Source organism: Myotis daubentonii, chromosome 1 (assembly GCF_963259705.1).
Source record: "Myotis daubentonii chromosome 1, mMyoDau2.1, whole genome shotgun sequence".
NCBI classification, from domain to species: Eukaryota; Metazoa; Chordata; class Mammalia; order Chiroptera; family Vespertilionidae; genus Myotis; species Myotis daubentonii.
This window is the reverse complement of record NC_081840.1, coordinates 209,506,289-209,523,025: the sequence shown is the minus strand read 5'-3', so window position 1 is coordinate 209,523,025 and position 16,737 is coordinate 209,506,289. Positions and strand designations below refer to the sequence as shown.

At 44.2% G+C, this 16,737-nt stretch overlaps 1 protein-coding gene across 1 annotated transcript in view; it reads left to right on the top strand.

Moving 5' to 3' along the window:
- Nucleotides 1–16,298, top strand: part of KLB (klotho beta) — a 38,806-nt gene extending 22,508 nt beyond the window's left edge. Inside the window, exons 3-5 of the mRNA XM_059673175.1 lie at nt 1,004–1,272; nt 10,495–11,638; nt 15,520–16,298. Coding sequence (XP_059529158.1) covers nt 1,004–1,272; nt 10,495–11,638; nt 15,520–15,908 — 1,802 coding nt within the window. The 3' untranslated portion in view covers nt 15,909–16,298. The remainder of the gene's footprint in view (nt 1–1,003; nt 1,273–10,494; nt 11,639–15,519) is intronic.
- The last annotated feature ends 439 nt before the right edge of the window (nt 16,299–16,737 follow it).

Sequence of the window (16,737 nt, the reverse complement as noted above, 5' to 3'; positions counted from 1 at the left end):
AGAGCATCGGCCCACAGATTAAAGGGTCCTGGGTTCGATTCTGGTCAAGGGCACGTACCTCGGTTGCAGGCTCGATCCCTGGCCCTGGGTGACAACCAATCGATGTGAGACACGTTGATGTTTCTCACTCTCTCTGTCTCTCCCCCTCCCGTCCACTCTCTCTAAAAAATCAACGGAAAAATATGCTCGGGTGAGGATTAACAACAACAGCAAAAATCAAAAGTGCAGAAGTGAGGCATTCCTGTGAGAGAAATGAAAGCTTTTAGTAAAAAAAAAAAAAAAGTTTCCTGATTGGTTTTGAGTCTTTGTTGCTTTTATTGCTGCTGTCTGTTGATTTTCATATCTCAGGTCTACCCAACTCCTAAAAGTCGTTGAATCAGCGTTGTAAAGTTAGGAAGGCCCTGAGAGATCATCTTTTCCCATCTTTTCTGTTTACAAATGAGAAAACTAAAGTCAAGGAACTTGCCCAACAGTACCCCCCTTCCCTGCCCCTCCGCCCAGTGAGTGCTTCTTCTCTTACATCACTGCGCGGCTTTCCCCTCCTTATAGTTACATCCACGTATGTTCATTCTCAAAGCTAGTTTTTCAGTCCCTGAAGGACCGTTTCATAGAAGATAGTTTGTCCACAAATGGGAACCAACCCAAGCTTGAAATGAGACGCTCTTGGTCCTAAGCAGACATTTGTCCCAAGGAGTTCTGGGAGCCACCATGCCCTCTGACACAGACCTGCACACCGAGTCTCAGGAAAATGTTCAGTTGGATGCTTTGACTGTGGTTCACTTGCTGGGGGAGGACCATCCTGGGTGGAAATAAATACATAGACGCTGCTTTTCAAGGATAAACATGAATTTTCTATTTGATCGAATGGGCCTACAAATTGGGCAAAAGGTTGGTTTCACAACACGCTGTCCCCTTGGCCTGGTGTTGGTGAAGCCATCAACATGAACGAGTGTGTTTAGGCCTCCAAACATCTCTGATTTTCTCTCTCTCTCTCTCTGTGCAGCAATAAGGTTTGATGAAATACGCGTGTTTGGTTACACTGCCTGGTCTCTCCTGGATGGCTTTGAATGGCAGGATGGCTACACCACACGTCGAGGATTATTTTATGTGGATTTTAATAGTAAACAAAAGGAAAGAAAGCCCAAGTCCTCAGCACATTACTATAAACAGATCATACGAGAAAATGGTTTCCCTCTAAAAGAGTCCACCTCCGACGTGCGGGGTGAGTTTCCCTGCGATTTCTCCTGGGGCGTCACTGAGTCTGTCCTCAAGGTAAGTGGCTACTTAACTCTAAGGCGGGACAATAGTGTTCAAAATTTTATTGCACTTACTCAGTGGCAGCTAAGAGAGAGCCGTCAGACCATATCAAATGCCACGGTTACTGGGAGGTTCTGAAGGGGACTTGGGGGAAGAGGAAGGATGAGGAAGAGAAGAACGAAGGCTTCCTGAGAGTCTTGCGTGTGCCGGGACTCATGATGGGGAGCTTGGTGAAGGAGTCGGAGAGGATGCCCTCAAGTCTAGAAACAACTGAGTTCTTTTTGTGAGAGGCACTTGTGAGCAGTGTCAAAGTTATAGGGAAAACATTTTATAGGTTTTTGTTTTGCCAAAAGCAAATTACTCAGTGGCCCTTTATTTAAGTCATTCCTGTTATTTGATAGATTTAGGTAATTTGCCTTATGAGGTCTCTATATCCCAGAGGGGCCTCCCCACACATCCCATTCCTCACCTTCTGCAAATATTTACTCAAATGTCATGTTCTCAAAAAGGCTTCCTTCCACTCCCAAAAGTCATAGCCCCATTACTATCACCTCTCACCCCTTTCCTCTTTATATTTTCCATGTAGCACTCATCACTCCCTAACATATATGGACTTTACACATTTTCTCCTCCAGGTTATATTTACTGAAATATAAGCGATATAACAATGTTGTGTAAGTGTAAGATATACAGCTTTTGTTGATTTGATACATTTATATATCACAAAATGATTACCACCGAGGCGTTAACTACCACCTCCACACCGTCACAAAATTCCCACTTCTTTTCATGGTAAGAGTGCTTAAGATATACTCCCTGCCGGGCCGGTGTGGCTCAATGGCTCAGCATCAACCCACAAACCAAGAGGTCACTGGTTCAATTCCCGCTCAGGGCACATGCCTGGGTTGCGGGCTCGATTCCCAGTATGGGGCATGCAGGAGGCAGCTGATCGATGATGTTGCTCTCTCATTGTTTCTATTTCTCTATCCCTCTCCCTTCCTCTCTCTAAAAATCAATAAAAACATTTCTTTTAAAAAAAATCATACTCTCTTAGCAACTTTCAAGAACATAACACATGCCGAAACCGGTTTGGCTCAGTGGATAGAGCGTCGGCCTGCGGACTGAAGGGTCCCAGGTTTGATTCCGGTCAAGGGCATGTACCTGGGTTGCGGGCACATCCCCAGTAGGAGATGTGCAGGAGGCAGCTGATCGATGTTTCTCTCTCATCGATGTTTCTAACTCTCTATCTCTCTCCTTTCCTCTCTGTAAAAGATCAATAAAATATATTTTTTAAAAAAAGAATATAACACAGTATTATGAACCATAGCCACCATGCTGTACTTGCTAATCTTATAACTGGAAGTTTGTACCCTTGGACAAATATCTTCCCACTTCCCCCACCTCCCAGCCCCTGGTAATCACTTCACACATTCTTCTTAGTTATCACCCGTCTTCCCCACTAGAATGCAAACTTTCTCCGCATGAGGGTGGACATGTTTGAGGCTTTGCTGCCTGCTATATGTATGCCTCACTAGAGAAGCTCAGGCTCAATACATAGTGAATGAAAAAGGTCAACTTTTATTGTTGTTAATCCTCACCCAAGGATATTTTTCCATTGATCTTTCAGAGAGAGTGGAAAAGAGAGAGAAACATCAATGTGAGAGAAACACATAGATTGGTTGCCTCCTGCACGAGCCCTGATGAGGGCCCTGGCCGGGGAGGAGCCTGCAATCCAGGTAAATGCCCTTGACTGAAATCAAACCCAGGACCCTTTGGTCCACAGGCCGACGCTCTATCCACTGAGCCAAACCGCTAGGGCAAGGTCAACTTTTAGAGCCAAGTGAGACCTTAGGGAACCCCTGTTCCAAATGCTTCATTTTATGAATGAGGAAAGTGAGATATATCAATTAATAATTGATACCTAAGTGACTTGCCCAAGGTAACACAAATAGTGGCACAACTGTAACAAGCCACCCTCAAGCTCCCAGAGGCAGAGTGCTTTCTCCAAAATAATAATAACAACTATTTTTAAGCCCTTATTACGTGCCAAGCATTTACCTAAATGTATGCAAGTTGTCTTTAGCTAATCTTAAACCCCGAATTTTATAGGCAAGAAAGCTGAAGATTAGGGAAGTTACACAATTTGTCCAGGTTCCCCAGATCTGTCTCCTGACCACTATAAGACCTCACAGTACCACACTATTGCCTGTATTCTAGAAGCATATAGAAAGACAACAAGATGTACAAAGATGGGACCAGACAAAAGGGCTCAAACCGTAATAAGTAGGCAGTGTTCACAGGTTATGAATCTCAAACCCTGTCAATATTTAAACAAGACTTTAGTAAAAGCCCAGACGTGATAAAAGGAGAAACATACAGAGCCACACAGACACAGTGACTCACCTTCAGCTCGTGTACCCTACAGAGCCACTTACTTACCCAGTTCCTGTCTCCTCCTGCACACAGCATAGTCAGACAGCCATCTCTTCCCTGCCACTTCAAGTGGGTTTATATTTTTCAAAATTCCAGGCCTAGCAAAGAGAGATCCAAAAGAGACAGGAGTTCCTGCCTGTACATGACCCAACCTGCAATTTCCTCCTGCCCTATCTGAAGACCTCCATCTGTTTCACATTGAGTGGTGATGTGAATGTCTGCCCCATTCTAAAGACCCCATTCCTAGTCTCAAGAGCTGATCACTCAGGTCAGGGGAAAGTAATTCTGCAATCAACTAGGTCTGGGTTTCATGCTCACACCCGCAACCCAGCAAGAAGTCAGCTCCCTTTGAATTTGAACTAAGAGTGAAGTTGAATCATTTGCCAAGAAAAATTAGGATGCTTTCTGACATTTCAGCCAGAGGATGTATGAATAGATGCTGTGCTGACAAAAACTAGATGTCTCTATAGGAAAACTGACAAAATGAAAGTATCACTTTAAGAATATTATTGTGCCATTTGTGACAAAACGAATGGACCTAGAGCAGGGGTGGGCAACCTTTTTGTGAGTGTGTGCCAAAACCAGCAAAATCTCTGACTCAAAATTCTTCTGCATGCCAACCCTAAATTTTGAGAACATGTTACGCCTACTTGATATCTCTTAAGGTGTACATATGTGAAGAACCTTGAAGAAATAACAAAATTCATTCGAGCTACAAAAACATAGTATATGATTGCTGGGAGCCGGTCCATCCTTGCTGTTTCAAGGGACCTGGCATATATGGCATACGGTTCTTAATATGTTTGCTCACCTTCTTGGCGCTGTGTTTTAACCAAAGTCACCTCTCCGAGAAAGGTTGAATCCCCAGGTAGGGATTTTCCCCTGAAGTTAGGGAGGGAATAAAACCCCTCAACTAAGTGCCAGGCGGGTAATTAATCCCTTTAACTATGAACAATCATGCTTAAGCTACATAATCTTTTCTCCCTGGAATGGAGATAAGAAACGCCCTAACCTTTGTAATAGAGATTGATAGGATTGAATCAACTGGTATAAATACAGTTGTAACAAGACAGAAACACTCAGAACTTAGAACACAGAACTCATGAGACAGAATTCAGAAGACAGAACCTACAGGGAGCCTGGAAACAGAAGAACTTCGCTGGAGAGAACATGGCAATAGATCCTGGACTGAACCTGACTACAGAAATTGGCAAGAGAACCTGACTAGAACATGGCGACCAAACCTGGCTGGAGAAGTCCCTGTGTCATTCCTTCTTCGCCGACTCCATCCACACCTTTGGGGACCCCTGGACCTGCTGGGGTTGGACCCCGGCATATGATGATGAAAAATATATTTATTTTTTAATGTATACATGTACACTGATAGTCCGACAGAAAACTTTATGACTCCGTTTGATATTATCAGTGGGACTTTTGCTGCTGCATCACTGATGACAGAGATTTTACATCAGGTTTATATTTCGTGACCTTCAGAGAGATGCACGAGCTACTACTTTTCATCCGTCAGGCGACTCCTATTACGAGACTTAACAAAATTCATCACTGAGAACAAAGATTCACAAGCGTATGTGGATGAAACCAAAACATTGGTTGGATCTAGGAAGGCAGGGAGAGTTAAGGCAGAGGCATAGAAATTGCTCTTCCCCTCTCTCATCAATCCATGTCTATGGTCTTTAAGATAACTTGTTATGTAAAATTATTTATCTAAGATGCACCTACACTGAATTTATCTGAAAAATAAAAAAGTCAATATTAAGAAAATAATTGTAAGTGGAAGATTATAAGAGAGGGTTTCGCGTGCCAGCAAAAGTTACTGGCGTGCCAGGTTTGGCACGTGTGCCAGGGGTTGCCCACCCCTGACCTAGAGGGTATTAATATGCTAAATTAAGTAAATCAGAGAAAGACAAATACTGTATCATTTCATTTATATGTGGAATCTAAAAGACTAAACAAATGAACAAACAAAAACCAAACAGACCCATAGAGAGCACAAACTGATAATTGCCAGAGGGTTGGGAGATGAAGGGATGGGCAAAAAGGTGAAGGGGATTAAGAGGTACAAACTTAGTTATAAATAAGTCACAAGGCTACAATGTGCAGCATAGGGAATACAGTCAACAATGTCACAATAGCCAAAACCGGTTTGGCTCAGTGGATAGAGCGTCGGCCTGTGGACTGAAAGGTCCCAGGTTCGATTCCGGTCAAGGGCATGTACCTGGGTTGCGGGCACATCCCCAGTGGGAGATGTGCAGGAGGCAGCTGATCGATGTTTCTCTCTCATCGATGTTTCCAACTCTCTATCTCCCTCCCTTCCTCTCTGTAAAACATCAATAAAATATATTTTAAAAAAAACAAAAAAACAAAACAAAACAAAAAAAACAATGTCACAATAACTTTGTATGGTGACAAATGGTTACTAGACTTTTCATGGTGATCACTTCGTAAGGTATGTAAATATCAAATCACTATGTTGTATACCTGAAACTAACATAATATTGTGTCAACTGTACTTTAATTTAAAAAAGCTTTATATCCCTAAATGAAAATAAATATATTACTATGCCTACCCTCACACATCCCCACTTTATACCCACTCACCCCACCTCTTAGCATTCTTTCCTCCTCCAACGTTTTGTTTTGCAAAATTTCAAACTAGTACAATAAACACACATATTCCCCTCATCAAGACAAATTGATTGTTAACATGTGGCCACATTTACTTTCTCTCTCATTATAATATTATGTATTTTAGTATTGACTCAATATCATTTAATGTACAATCCATATTCAAATTTCCCTAAATGTTCCAAAAATGTCCTTTATAGATTTTTTAAAAAATTGATCACAAACAAGGATAACACATTGGCTTTCATGTATCTTTAGCCTCTTTTAATTCAGAACAATCCCCCAACCTCACAGTATTGACTTTTTTGTTTCTTTTCTTTTTATTTTATTTTAGAAAACAATTAAAAAACAGGAGGACAGCTTAAGGGAGCTGTGGGACAATGTGAAACATAACAATATTAGAATAGTAGGTGTTCGAGAAGAGGCAGAGAGGAAGAAAGGAATAGAGAGGTGCTTGAAGAAATAATGGTAGAAAACTTCCCTAACCTGGTAGAGGAAAAAGTCACACAAGGTCAGGAGGCACAGAGAACCCCACACAAGAAGAACCAAAACAGACCCATGCCCAGACACATCATAATTAAATGCCAAAAATTAAAGACAAAGAGAGAATCTTAAAGGCAGCAAGAGAAAACTGTTACCTACAAAGGAGTTCCCATAGGCTGACACCTGATTCTCATCAGAAACTCTATAGGCCAGAAGGGAATGGTATGAAGTACTCAAGGTAATGGAAAGCAAAGATTACTATATCCAGAAAGGCTATCATTCAAAATAGACAGCCAAATAAAGAGCTTCCCAGACAAAAAAAAGGCTAAAGGAGTACATCACCCCAAGCCAGGATTACAAGAAATGCTAAAGGGATTGCTCACAAGAAGAAACAGAGAGAGAAACCTATCTATCTATATAAAAAGCCAGCGACCATAACGGCCATAACGACTGGTCGCTATGATGCCCACTGTGGCCAACGAACTAGCCGATCAGGGGGTGGGGCTGGCCAGCCAACCTCATGGCCTCTCCCCACTGCCGGCCGGCCCCTGATGGGACTCTCCCACCCTGATCAAGAGCGGGCCGGCGGCCAAACTCCCCCTCCGTTCCCCCTGGCCAGCCCCGCCCCCAATCAGCCTACCCTACCACAATAGGCCCACAGACCCTCCCCTCAGCCCACTCCACCCCTGATCACCCCCCCCACCCCAATAGGGGGTGGGGCCAGCTGGCCAACCTCCTGTAGCCCCTCCCCCACCTGGCCCTACCCCAGATCAGACCCCCACTCTGATCAGGGGCAGGGCTGGCTGGCCAACCACCCAAGGCCACTCCCCCAGGCCACTGGCCCCTGATTGGCACCCCCATCCCATTCGGGGGCAGGGCCAGCCAGCCCACCACCCCTCCTCCTGGCCAGCCTCACCCCCCAATCGGTCCCCCAACCCCAATCGGGGGTGGAGCCCGCCAGCCAATTGCCTACGGCCCCTTCCCCCAGCCAGCCCGGCCCTGATCGGAGCAGGCTAGCCAGCCAACCTCCCACCATCTCCTCCTCTCGACAGGCCTAGCTCTCATCTGCCCTGATTGGGGCTGGGCCGGCCGGAACCCAGCTGTGCACGAATTCGTGCACTGGGCCTCCAATATTGACTTTTTTGAAGAGTACAGGCCAGTTGCTTATATAATGTCTCATGGATTTCTGATTGTTTCTTTATTAGACTCAGTTAACCATTTCTGGACATAATAGTACATAGACGATGTGTATCACATCAGAAAGTACATGACATCAGCTTGTTTCATTACTAAAGAAGTTAGTTGAAGTAGTTGTCACCAGATTTCTTAGTTAAGGTGGCATTTGCCAGATCTCTTCATTGAAAGGTATCTTTTCCATTTGTAATTAAAAAGTAATCTGATGGTGATACTTTGAGACCATATAAATATCCTATTCCCCAATAGCATTTCACCCAATGGTCTTCATACTGATTCATGAATCTTGTCTTAATTATACTTTATAAATTGCAAAATGGTGAATTTATCCTGTTTGTTTGTTTTTGTTTTTATTTATTGATTTTTAGAGAGAGAGGAAGAGAAAGAGAGAAACATTTTTTTTTTTTTTTGAGAAACATTTATTGTTCCACGTATTTATACATTTGTTGGTTGGTTCTTGTATGTGCCCTGACCTGAGATTGAACCCACAACTTTGGCATATTGGGACAATGCTCTAACCAACTGAGCTACCTAGCCAGAGCCAAAATGGCAAATTTCTAATTAGATTATTCCATCTACATTTATTATGTGTGTGTGTGTGTGTTTTTTAATGACATTGTTGTCATTGTTTCATTATTCCTTTTGATGCTCAAATTATCTCAAATTTGGCCAATGGGACTCCTTTCAGCTGCTCCTGTCATTTTGAGATTTCCTTTTCTATTCTTAAGCACTTCCTTATTTTTCTGGCACAAGATGTACCAGCATCACCTCATTCTCCTCCTGCCCCAGGCCTGGAAAAAGCCATATTCCTCCAAAGCTCAGGATCCTTTTAGTGGGGAATAATTTAGAACCAAGCTCTGGGAGCTAGGGTTGAGAGCAAGGTGCATTATCTTTAACTAGATCTGTTAGCAGATTAGTCACACACCACTTGCTAAGACTAATGCTTTCTGGAGGTTTTTACAAGTAAGACATTTTCATTTAATATTGCCTTACCTTATGGCAAGATTGCCCTTTGTAAACACCCTATCATTACCAGGATGCTCTGATGTTTCAAGACACTGAAACTGGCCATCTAGGCTAGAAGGATTTTACTCAAATAATTATATACAGATTTAACTTCATGCTCACCTGATCAATGTTCTCTCAGTTTAATGTTCTAGATAACTGGTTGACAGATGGCAAGTGAGCAGTGATATGGTTTCATAATTAGACTATGAAAAATGACACATGCGAAAACAATTAGAGGGAAAATATTTACCAAAGGTTAATTATCATTTTTTTCCAGGTGCACTTAAATTCAGCCATGGGGAGAAAAGTACTTTAAAACAAGAAGTTAAAACAAGTCATTTTTTAAAAAAACCAACTTTTACTTTTTCTTATTAATCTTGAATTTGGAAGTGTTTTTTTCTTAAGCCCTCTTCTGTTATAATTTAGCTAGCAGGCAATTATTGCAACCAGGGAAAACTAAACCCAAGTCATGTCTAGTTTATGTTTGTACAGTGTGCTTTAGAGTTGACAGAGCACTTTCCCAGAGTCACTGACTCCTCACAGCACACCTGTAAGGTGAGTGAGATTGAGCGGTCACTGTACAGGGTTGCCAAGCCTGAGTTTCAGAGAGAGTCCAGGGCTATCTCCTGGTGAGGAGTAGGGAACGAGACACCATCAGATCAAAGAGGCAACTTGGGAGTTTCTGGGGAGTATTTTACTGTCCTTTCTGCTTGTATCCAAGTGCCTTGCATAAAGAGGGTGTTCAGTATTCTCCTGGTGGATGAGTAAATGCTATGTTCTCACAGGCATGTGGGTGGGGAGAATATAATGATGCACATGTGATGATATCATTGGACTTTTCAAACCGAAGAGGGTGTTAGAGATTTGCATTCAGCAAATGCAAGGGGTCATTCTCTACCCCATCACACAGGCTTCTTTTAGGAACTTTGGCTGGGATCAACGAGCCTCCTCTAACCCGAAGTGCTGCCCTCAGTGAAATCCTCTACACTGGAATTTTAACTTTGCTTCAATTTGTGGCAGTGTTTAAAGGGTCCATCTTCCATGATTCTTGTCAACTGAGAGTACCAAGCCAATATCCTGATGCATTTGAATAAAATCACATGAGACCCCATCATCTGACCTGGGTTTCTAGGACAAATTAACTGGAAAACAGCCTCTCAGGGTTTTCTGTAAAACAGCTTATTTTTCCAAGCTAAGCCCTCCTGGGTGTGGTTCCTTCCTGAGGTCTTCTGGTCTCCCTAGGAAATTCCAAGGGCTAGAAAAGAAGATCATCCATCAGGCCTTTTCCATGACATCACCAGAACAGCTGGAACACACGGGTCATTATACTAGGTTAAGGACATACTCATCATGTATCTTCTCTATTGTCAGTGAGAGGCAACATAAGAGCAGGCCCTTCTCCCTCTCAGATGATGCATGCTGACAGCCTGTCCACCTGGATGTACTTGACCTGAATGTGCTTGTTTTTCACAGCCAGAGCTGGTGGCTTCCTCCCCACAGTTCACCGATCCTCACCTGTATGTGTGGAATGTGACGGGCAACAGACTGTTGCACCAAGTGGGAGGAGTGAAGCTGAAAACACGGCCAGGTCAATGCACAGATTTTGTCAGCATCAAAAGACAGGTTGAGATGTTGGCAAGGATGAAGGTCACCTACTACCGGTTTGCTCTGGACTGGCCCTCAGTCCTTCCTACAGGCAACCTGTCCACAGTTAACCGACAAGCTCTGCGGTACTACAGGTGTGTGGTCAGTGAGGGCCTGAAGCTCAACATCTCCCCAATGGTCACCTTGTACTACCCGACCCACACCCAGCTCGGCCTCCCCACGCCGCTGCAGCAGAGCGGCGGGTGGCTGAGCCCATCGACGGCCAAGGCCTTCCGGGATTACGCCGGGCTGTGCTTCCAGGAGCTGGGGGACCTGGTGAAGCGCTGGATCACCATCAACGAGCCCAACCGACTGAGTGACATCTACAACCGCACGGGTAACGACACCTACAGGGCGGCCCACAACCTGCTGATCGCCCACGCCCTGGCCTGGCACCTCTACGACCTGCAGTACAGGCCGGCCCAGCGCGGGTCGGTCTCTCTGTCTCTGCATTCGGATTGGGCGGAACCCGCCAACCCCTACGCAGAGTCGCACCGGCAGGCGGCAGAGCGCTTCCTCCAGTTCGAAATCGCCTGGTTCGCCGAACCCCTCTTCAAGACCGGGGACTACCCGTTGGCCATGAGGGAGTACATCGCCTTCAAGAACAGGCAAGGGCTCTCGCGCTCCACGCTGCCTCAGTTCACCGAGGAGGAGAGGCGGCTAGTCAAGGGCACTGCCGACTTCTATGCCCTGAACCACTTCACCACCAGGTTCGTGATGCACGCGCGCCAGAACGGCAGCCACTATGACACGGACAGGGACGTCCAGTTTCTGCAAGACATCACCTGCCTGAGCTCCCCGTCCCGCCTGGCCGTGCTGCCCTGGGGACAGCGGAAGGTGCTGAGCTGGATCCGGAGGAACTATGGCGACCTGGATGTTTACATCACGGCCAATGGCATTGATGACCCAGCTCTGGAAAACGATGAGCTCCGAAAGTACTACCTAGAGAAATACATTCAGGAGGCCAGGAAAGGTGAGGCTCGCGGGCCACCAGCTACTGGGAACAAAGGAGGAGGGGAACCCTGGCCGGTGGGATCAATGGTTAGAGGGGCAGCCCCACGCACGGAATGGTCGCAGGTTCTATTCCCTGTTGGGCACATGCGGGAGGCAATCAGTCCAGAGGCAACCAGTCCTTGTCTCTCTCCTTCTTCCTTCCCTCCCACTCTCTCTGAAAAACAATGGGAAAAATAAATATCCTCTGGTGATGATTACCAAAACTAAAAGAGGAGAGTAGGCCCCTTAGAGACAGTGTTAACTCATTATGGAAAATTTGGCAAGTATAGAAAAGTATTTTTTTTAAATAATCACCTGAAATCCCATTCTCCAAAACAAGCACCTAGACTTGTGCTTGCTAGACATTTTTAATACAACTGAGCTCATGCTGTAATGCAATCTTGTACCCAACTTTTTCTTAATATCACATTATAAATGTGTTCCTTGTTAACATTATCTTAACGGCTCATGTAGAGGAGAAATGGGTACCCAGCCCTGAGGGCTTAAGTCTTGGCCCATGAAGGAATATATCCCCATCCCCATTACCAATTTTAGACCTAATTTAGTACAAAATATGGAAGCAGACCCTCACCCTCTAGCCTAAAGCAATATTAGGATTGTTACTGCATTTGAAAGCAAAAAGTCAGGAGATCCAGAATAAGAGAAAATAAACTTTATTTACAGTACTGGGTATTTTAATTTTTTCTTTTTTTTTTAAATATATTTTATTGATTTTTTACAGAGAGGAAAGGAGAGGGATAGAGAGTTAGAAACATCGATGAGAGAGAAACATCAATTCAGCTGCCTCCTGCACACCTCCTACTGGGGATGTGCCTGCAACCAAGGTACGTGCCCTTGACCGGAATCGAACCTGGGACCTTTGAGTCCACAGGCCAGACGCTTTATCCACTGAGCCAAACCGGTCAGGGCTAATTTTTTCTTTTTAAGGAAAAAGTTGCATTATTTTTCTGGGGCATACATGAGAAAATTAGTGTTATGGTCAAATTCCTGAGACACTAGCCAATAAACAAAAAAAAAGGTGGAGATGGTAATAAGTGGATATATATTTTTAAAAATATTTTAATGTTTTTATTGATTTCAGAGAGAGAAAGGGAGACAGAAATATCAATGATGAGAGAATCATCGATTGGGATGCCTCCTGCACACCCCTTACTGGGGGGATTGAGCCCACAATCCAGGCATGCGCCCTGAACTGTGACCTCCTGGTTCATGGATTGACATTCAACCACTGAGCCACACTGGCTGGGCAAAGTGGGTATATTTTTAAGGTAAAGTCAACAGGATTGCATGTGAGAAAAGAGTAAAAAGTGATTCCAAAGTTTTGGCTTGAGTAATTAAAAGAATGAAGTAGCCCAGCCGGCATGGCTCAGGGGTTGTGTCGACCTATGAACCAGGAGGTCACCGTTCAATTCCCAGTCAGGGCACACGCCCAGGTTGTTGCAGGCTCGATCCCCAGTGTGGGGCATGCAGGAGGCAGCCGATCAATGATTCTCCCTCCTTCTCCCTACCTCTCTGAAATCAATAAAAATATATTGGGGGGCGGGGGAAGGATGAAGTGGCCATTTACTAGGTTAGAGGAGACTGGTAGGCACATTTTTGGAAATGAGTTGTTTGATGTTGCACAGTTTGAGATGTCTTAGACATCCAATTAGAGATGTCAAGTAAGCTAATAGGTGTAAGTCTCAGGTTCAGAGGAGAGGTCTGGGCTGAGATACATATTTGGGAGCCAAGAAAAAAAATGGATGGTATTTTTTAAAAATAGGGCTTATTGAAATCACTAAGGGAGCAAGGATAGAAAAGGGGGGGTCTGAGTTCTAGGACACTTCAGTATTCAGAAGTCAGAAATGAGAAATCAGCAAAAATCACTGACTAGGACCCACTGCTGTAAAAGATAACCAACAGCCTGTTTATATGGAAACTAGCAGTCCAGTGCATGAATTCATGCACAAGTGGGGTCCAGCCAGCCTGGCCCCAATCAGCAAATTGGGGCTGGGACTTTCAGGGGGAGGAGGTGGCGGGAGGTTGGCCAGCCAGCCCACCCCGATCAGGGCCAGCTGGGGGGAAGGGCTGCAGGCAATTGGCTGGTGGGCCCCACCCCCAATTGGTGTGTGTGGGGGGGTAACTGATGGGGGGGTGGAGCTGGCTGGGGGTGGGGACGCAGGCCAATTAGGGTGGTGGGGGCTGATGGGGTTGGCCATGGGGAGGGGCTGTGGGCCGGCCAGCCCTACCCCCGAGTGGGGGGGCCAATAGGGGGCCAGCAGCCTGGGGGAGAGGCCATGGGTGGTTGGCTGGCCAGCCCTGCCCCTGATCAGGGTGGTGGAGGCCCATCTGGTGGGGGCTGATTGAGGGTAGGGCCAGCCATGGGGAGGGGCCCTGGGAGGTTGGCCAGCCGGCCCCACCCAAGATCGGGCCAGTTCGCTGGCCGCAGTGGGCGTCATAGCAACTGGTCATTCGGTCACTGGCTTTTTATATATATAGAATATATAGATGATCCAGTAGTAAGGGAAGATACATGAGAGAACAGATGGAGCAATGTCCTTGAGTAGGCAAGAGAAAATAACCTTCGTTTGTAAGTGGAGGAATCAGCCTCCTCCAAGAGCACAGACAAATCAATCAGAGTAATAAGAAGGCAGAATATATGTGTGCAGATGCCAGCAGGTAGGTAGGTATTTGTGGAAGATTGAGGAAGTTCCCTGAGCACTTCAGTTTTTCAGTGAAGTAGGAAGGTCATTACTTCAAAGCAAGAATGACAGAGGACCCCTAGCCAGTTAGGCTCAGATAGAATGTTGACCTGAGGACTGAGGATCCCAGGTTTGATTCCAGTCAAGGGCACATACCTACGTTGCAGGCGCAATCCAGTCAGGGCACGTGTGTGAGGCAACCAGTCAATATATCTTTCCCCTTCCCTTCCACTCTAAAACTCAATGGAAAAATATCCTCAAGTGGAAATTAGCAACAATAAGATAACTCCCCCATAAAACCATAAAAAAAAAAAAAGACAGAGTGAGTGACTAGGGGAAACCAAGTGTGGCTATAGGGCAACACTAAGGGCACATTTGAGGTTTGGAATCAGGCCAAATAGGTAAGATTTTTCCCTATGAACAAGTGACAATAAGTCCTTCCTGGCATCAACTCTCAAATTTGCTTTTCCCTCCAGCTGTGTTTGTGTCATTTATAAATCAAAGTTTTACTTCCAATTTCTTTTTTAAACTTAACTATGTATTTTCACCACCTTTGTATCAATTACAAAAGAATTTAACAGCCCTAACTGGTTTGGCTCAGTGGAGAGAGCGTCCGCCTGCAAACTGAAGGGTCCCAGGTTCGACTCCAGTCAAGGGCATGTACCTTGGTTGTGGGCACATCCCCAGTGGGGAGTGTGCAGGAGGCAGCTGAATCGATGTCTCTCTCTCATCGATGTTCCTAACTATCCTTCTCCCTTCCTCTCTCTAAAAAATCAATAAAATATATTTTTTAAAAAAAGAATATAACATCCCTTTAGCATGGCCCATGTGATTCAGTGGTTGAGGGTCAACCCAGGAACCAAAAGGTCACTGGTTCTATTTCCAGTCAGGGCACAGGCCCAGGTTGCTAGCTTGATCCCCAGAAGGGGGTGTGCAGGAGGCAGCCAATCAATGATGCTCCTCTTTAATCAATGTTTCTCTCTATCCCGCTCCCTTCCTCTCTAAAAAACCATTTTTTAAAAAGACCTTTAATGAAAAATCACCCTTTTTTATGGGCATGGGTTTACCTTGTTTCAATGAAAACTAAATTCTTATTCAAAGGTGTGTTATAATCCATTTATGGTTAATAATGTTCATTTCTGATATTTTTCTTTTTCAGCATACCTGGTTGATAAAGTCAAAATCAAAGGCTATTATGCATTCAAACTGACTGAAGAAAAATTTAAACCCAGATTTGGATTCTTCACATCTGACTTAAAAGCTAAATCCTCAATTCAGTTTTACAACAAACTGATCAGCAACGGTGGCTTCCCTTCTGAGAACAATAGTCCTAGATGCAGTCAGACTCAAAGAAACACAGAGTGCGCTGTCTGCTTGTTTCTTGTGCAGAAGAAGCCACTGATATTCTTTGGTTGTTGCTTCTTCTCCACCCTGGTTCTACTTTTATCAATCACCTTTTTTCATAAGCGAAAGAGGAGAAAATTTTGGAAAGCAAAGGACTTTCAACACATACCATTAAAGAAAGGCCACAATAAAGTTCTTAGCTAAACTGATCCTACTTCTGCCTGCATGATAGAAATCTTAAAAATTCACTCCAGTTCCATGTACTCATAACTTACAGAAGATATACCTATATTGTAACAAAGAAAATTTGAGATATTAGTGGTAGCCAAGATGATGACAATCGATCTTACTTCTGTGTTTCAGATGAATTTTCCTGTAGGTCTCTTCATGTCAGTGAATTCAGTTCTTGGATATGAAGATAAAGGCTTTACCTAGACCAGCAATTATCAACCTTTTTCATCTCATGGCACACATAAACCAATTATTAACATTCTGTAGCACACCAAAAAATTTATTTTTGCTGATCTGACAAAAAAAGTGTAATTCTAATTCATTCACACTGGATAGCTATTGTGTTAGCTGTTGTCATTTTTTTTGACAATCTAAGGGAAAAGAGGTCAGTGCCCCTAAATAGGTATTGCATGTTTTAAAAATCCTTGCAGCACACCAGTTAAAAATCACTGACCTAGACAATAAGCTATGAAGAGTATCTGATACATTGCTTCAATGATGTTTTCCATCATTCTTCTTTTATAAATACCAAGCTACTTGTCATAAAAAAAATTACTTTGAAAAAGTGCAACTTTGTTTTGTTAGACTCCATAGCCGAGATTTAAAACTCAACACTGGATGATCAGTGATATATTCTGTCACTTCTAACAAGGTGCTTTGCCCTTTATGGCAGGGTGGTTCTCAAATGGAAAGAAAAAACACAATAGGGTAGAGTGCTGTCTGTAGCCAGTTACAGCATACTCAAGCACATCCCTTAGTTTTCCTCAATAGAAATACAAATTATCATCTAATTTTGTGAGGT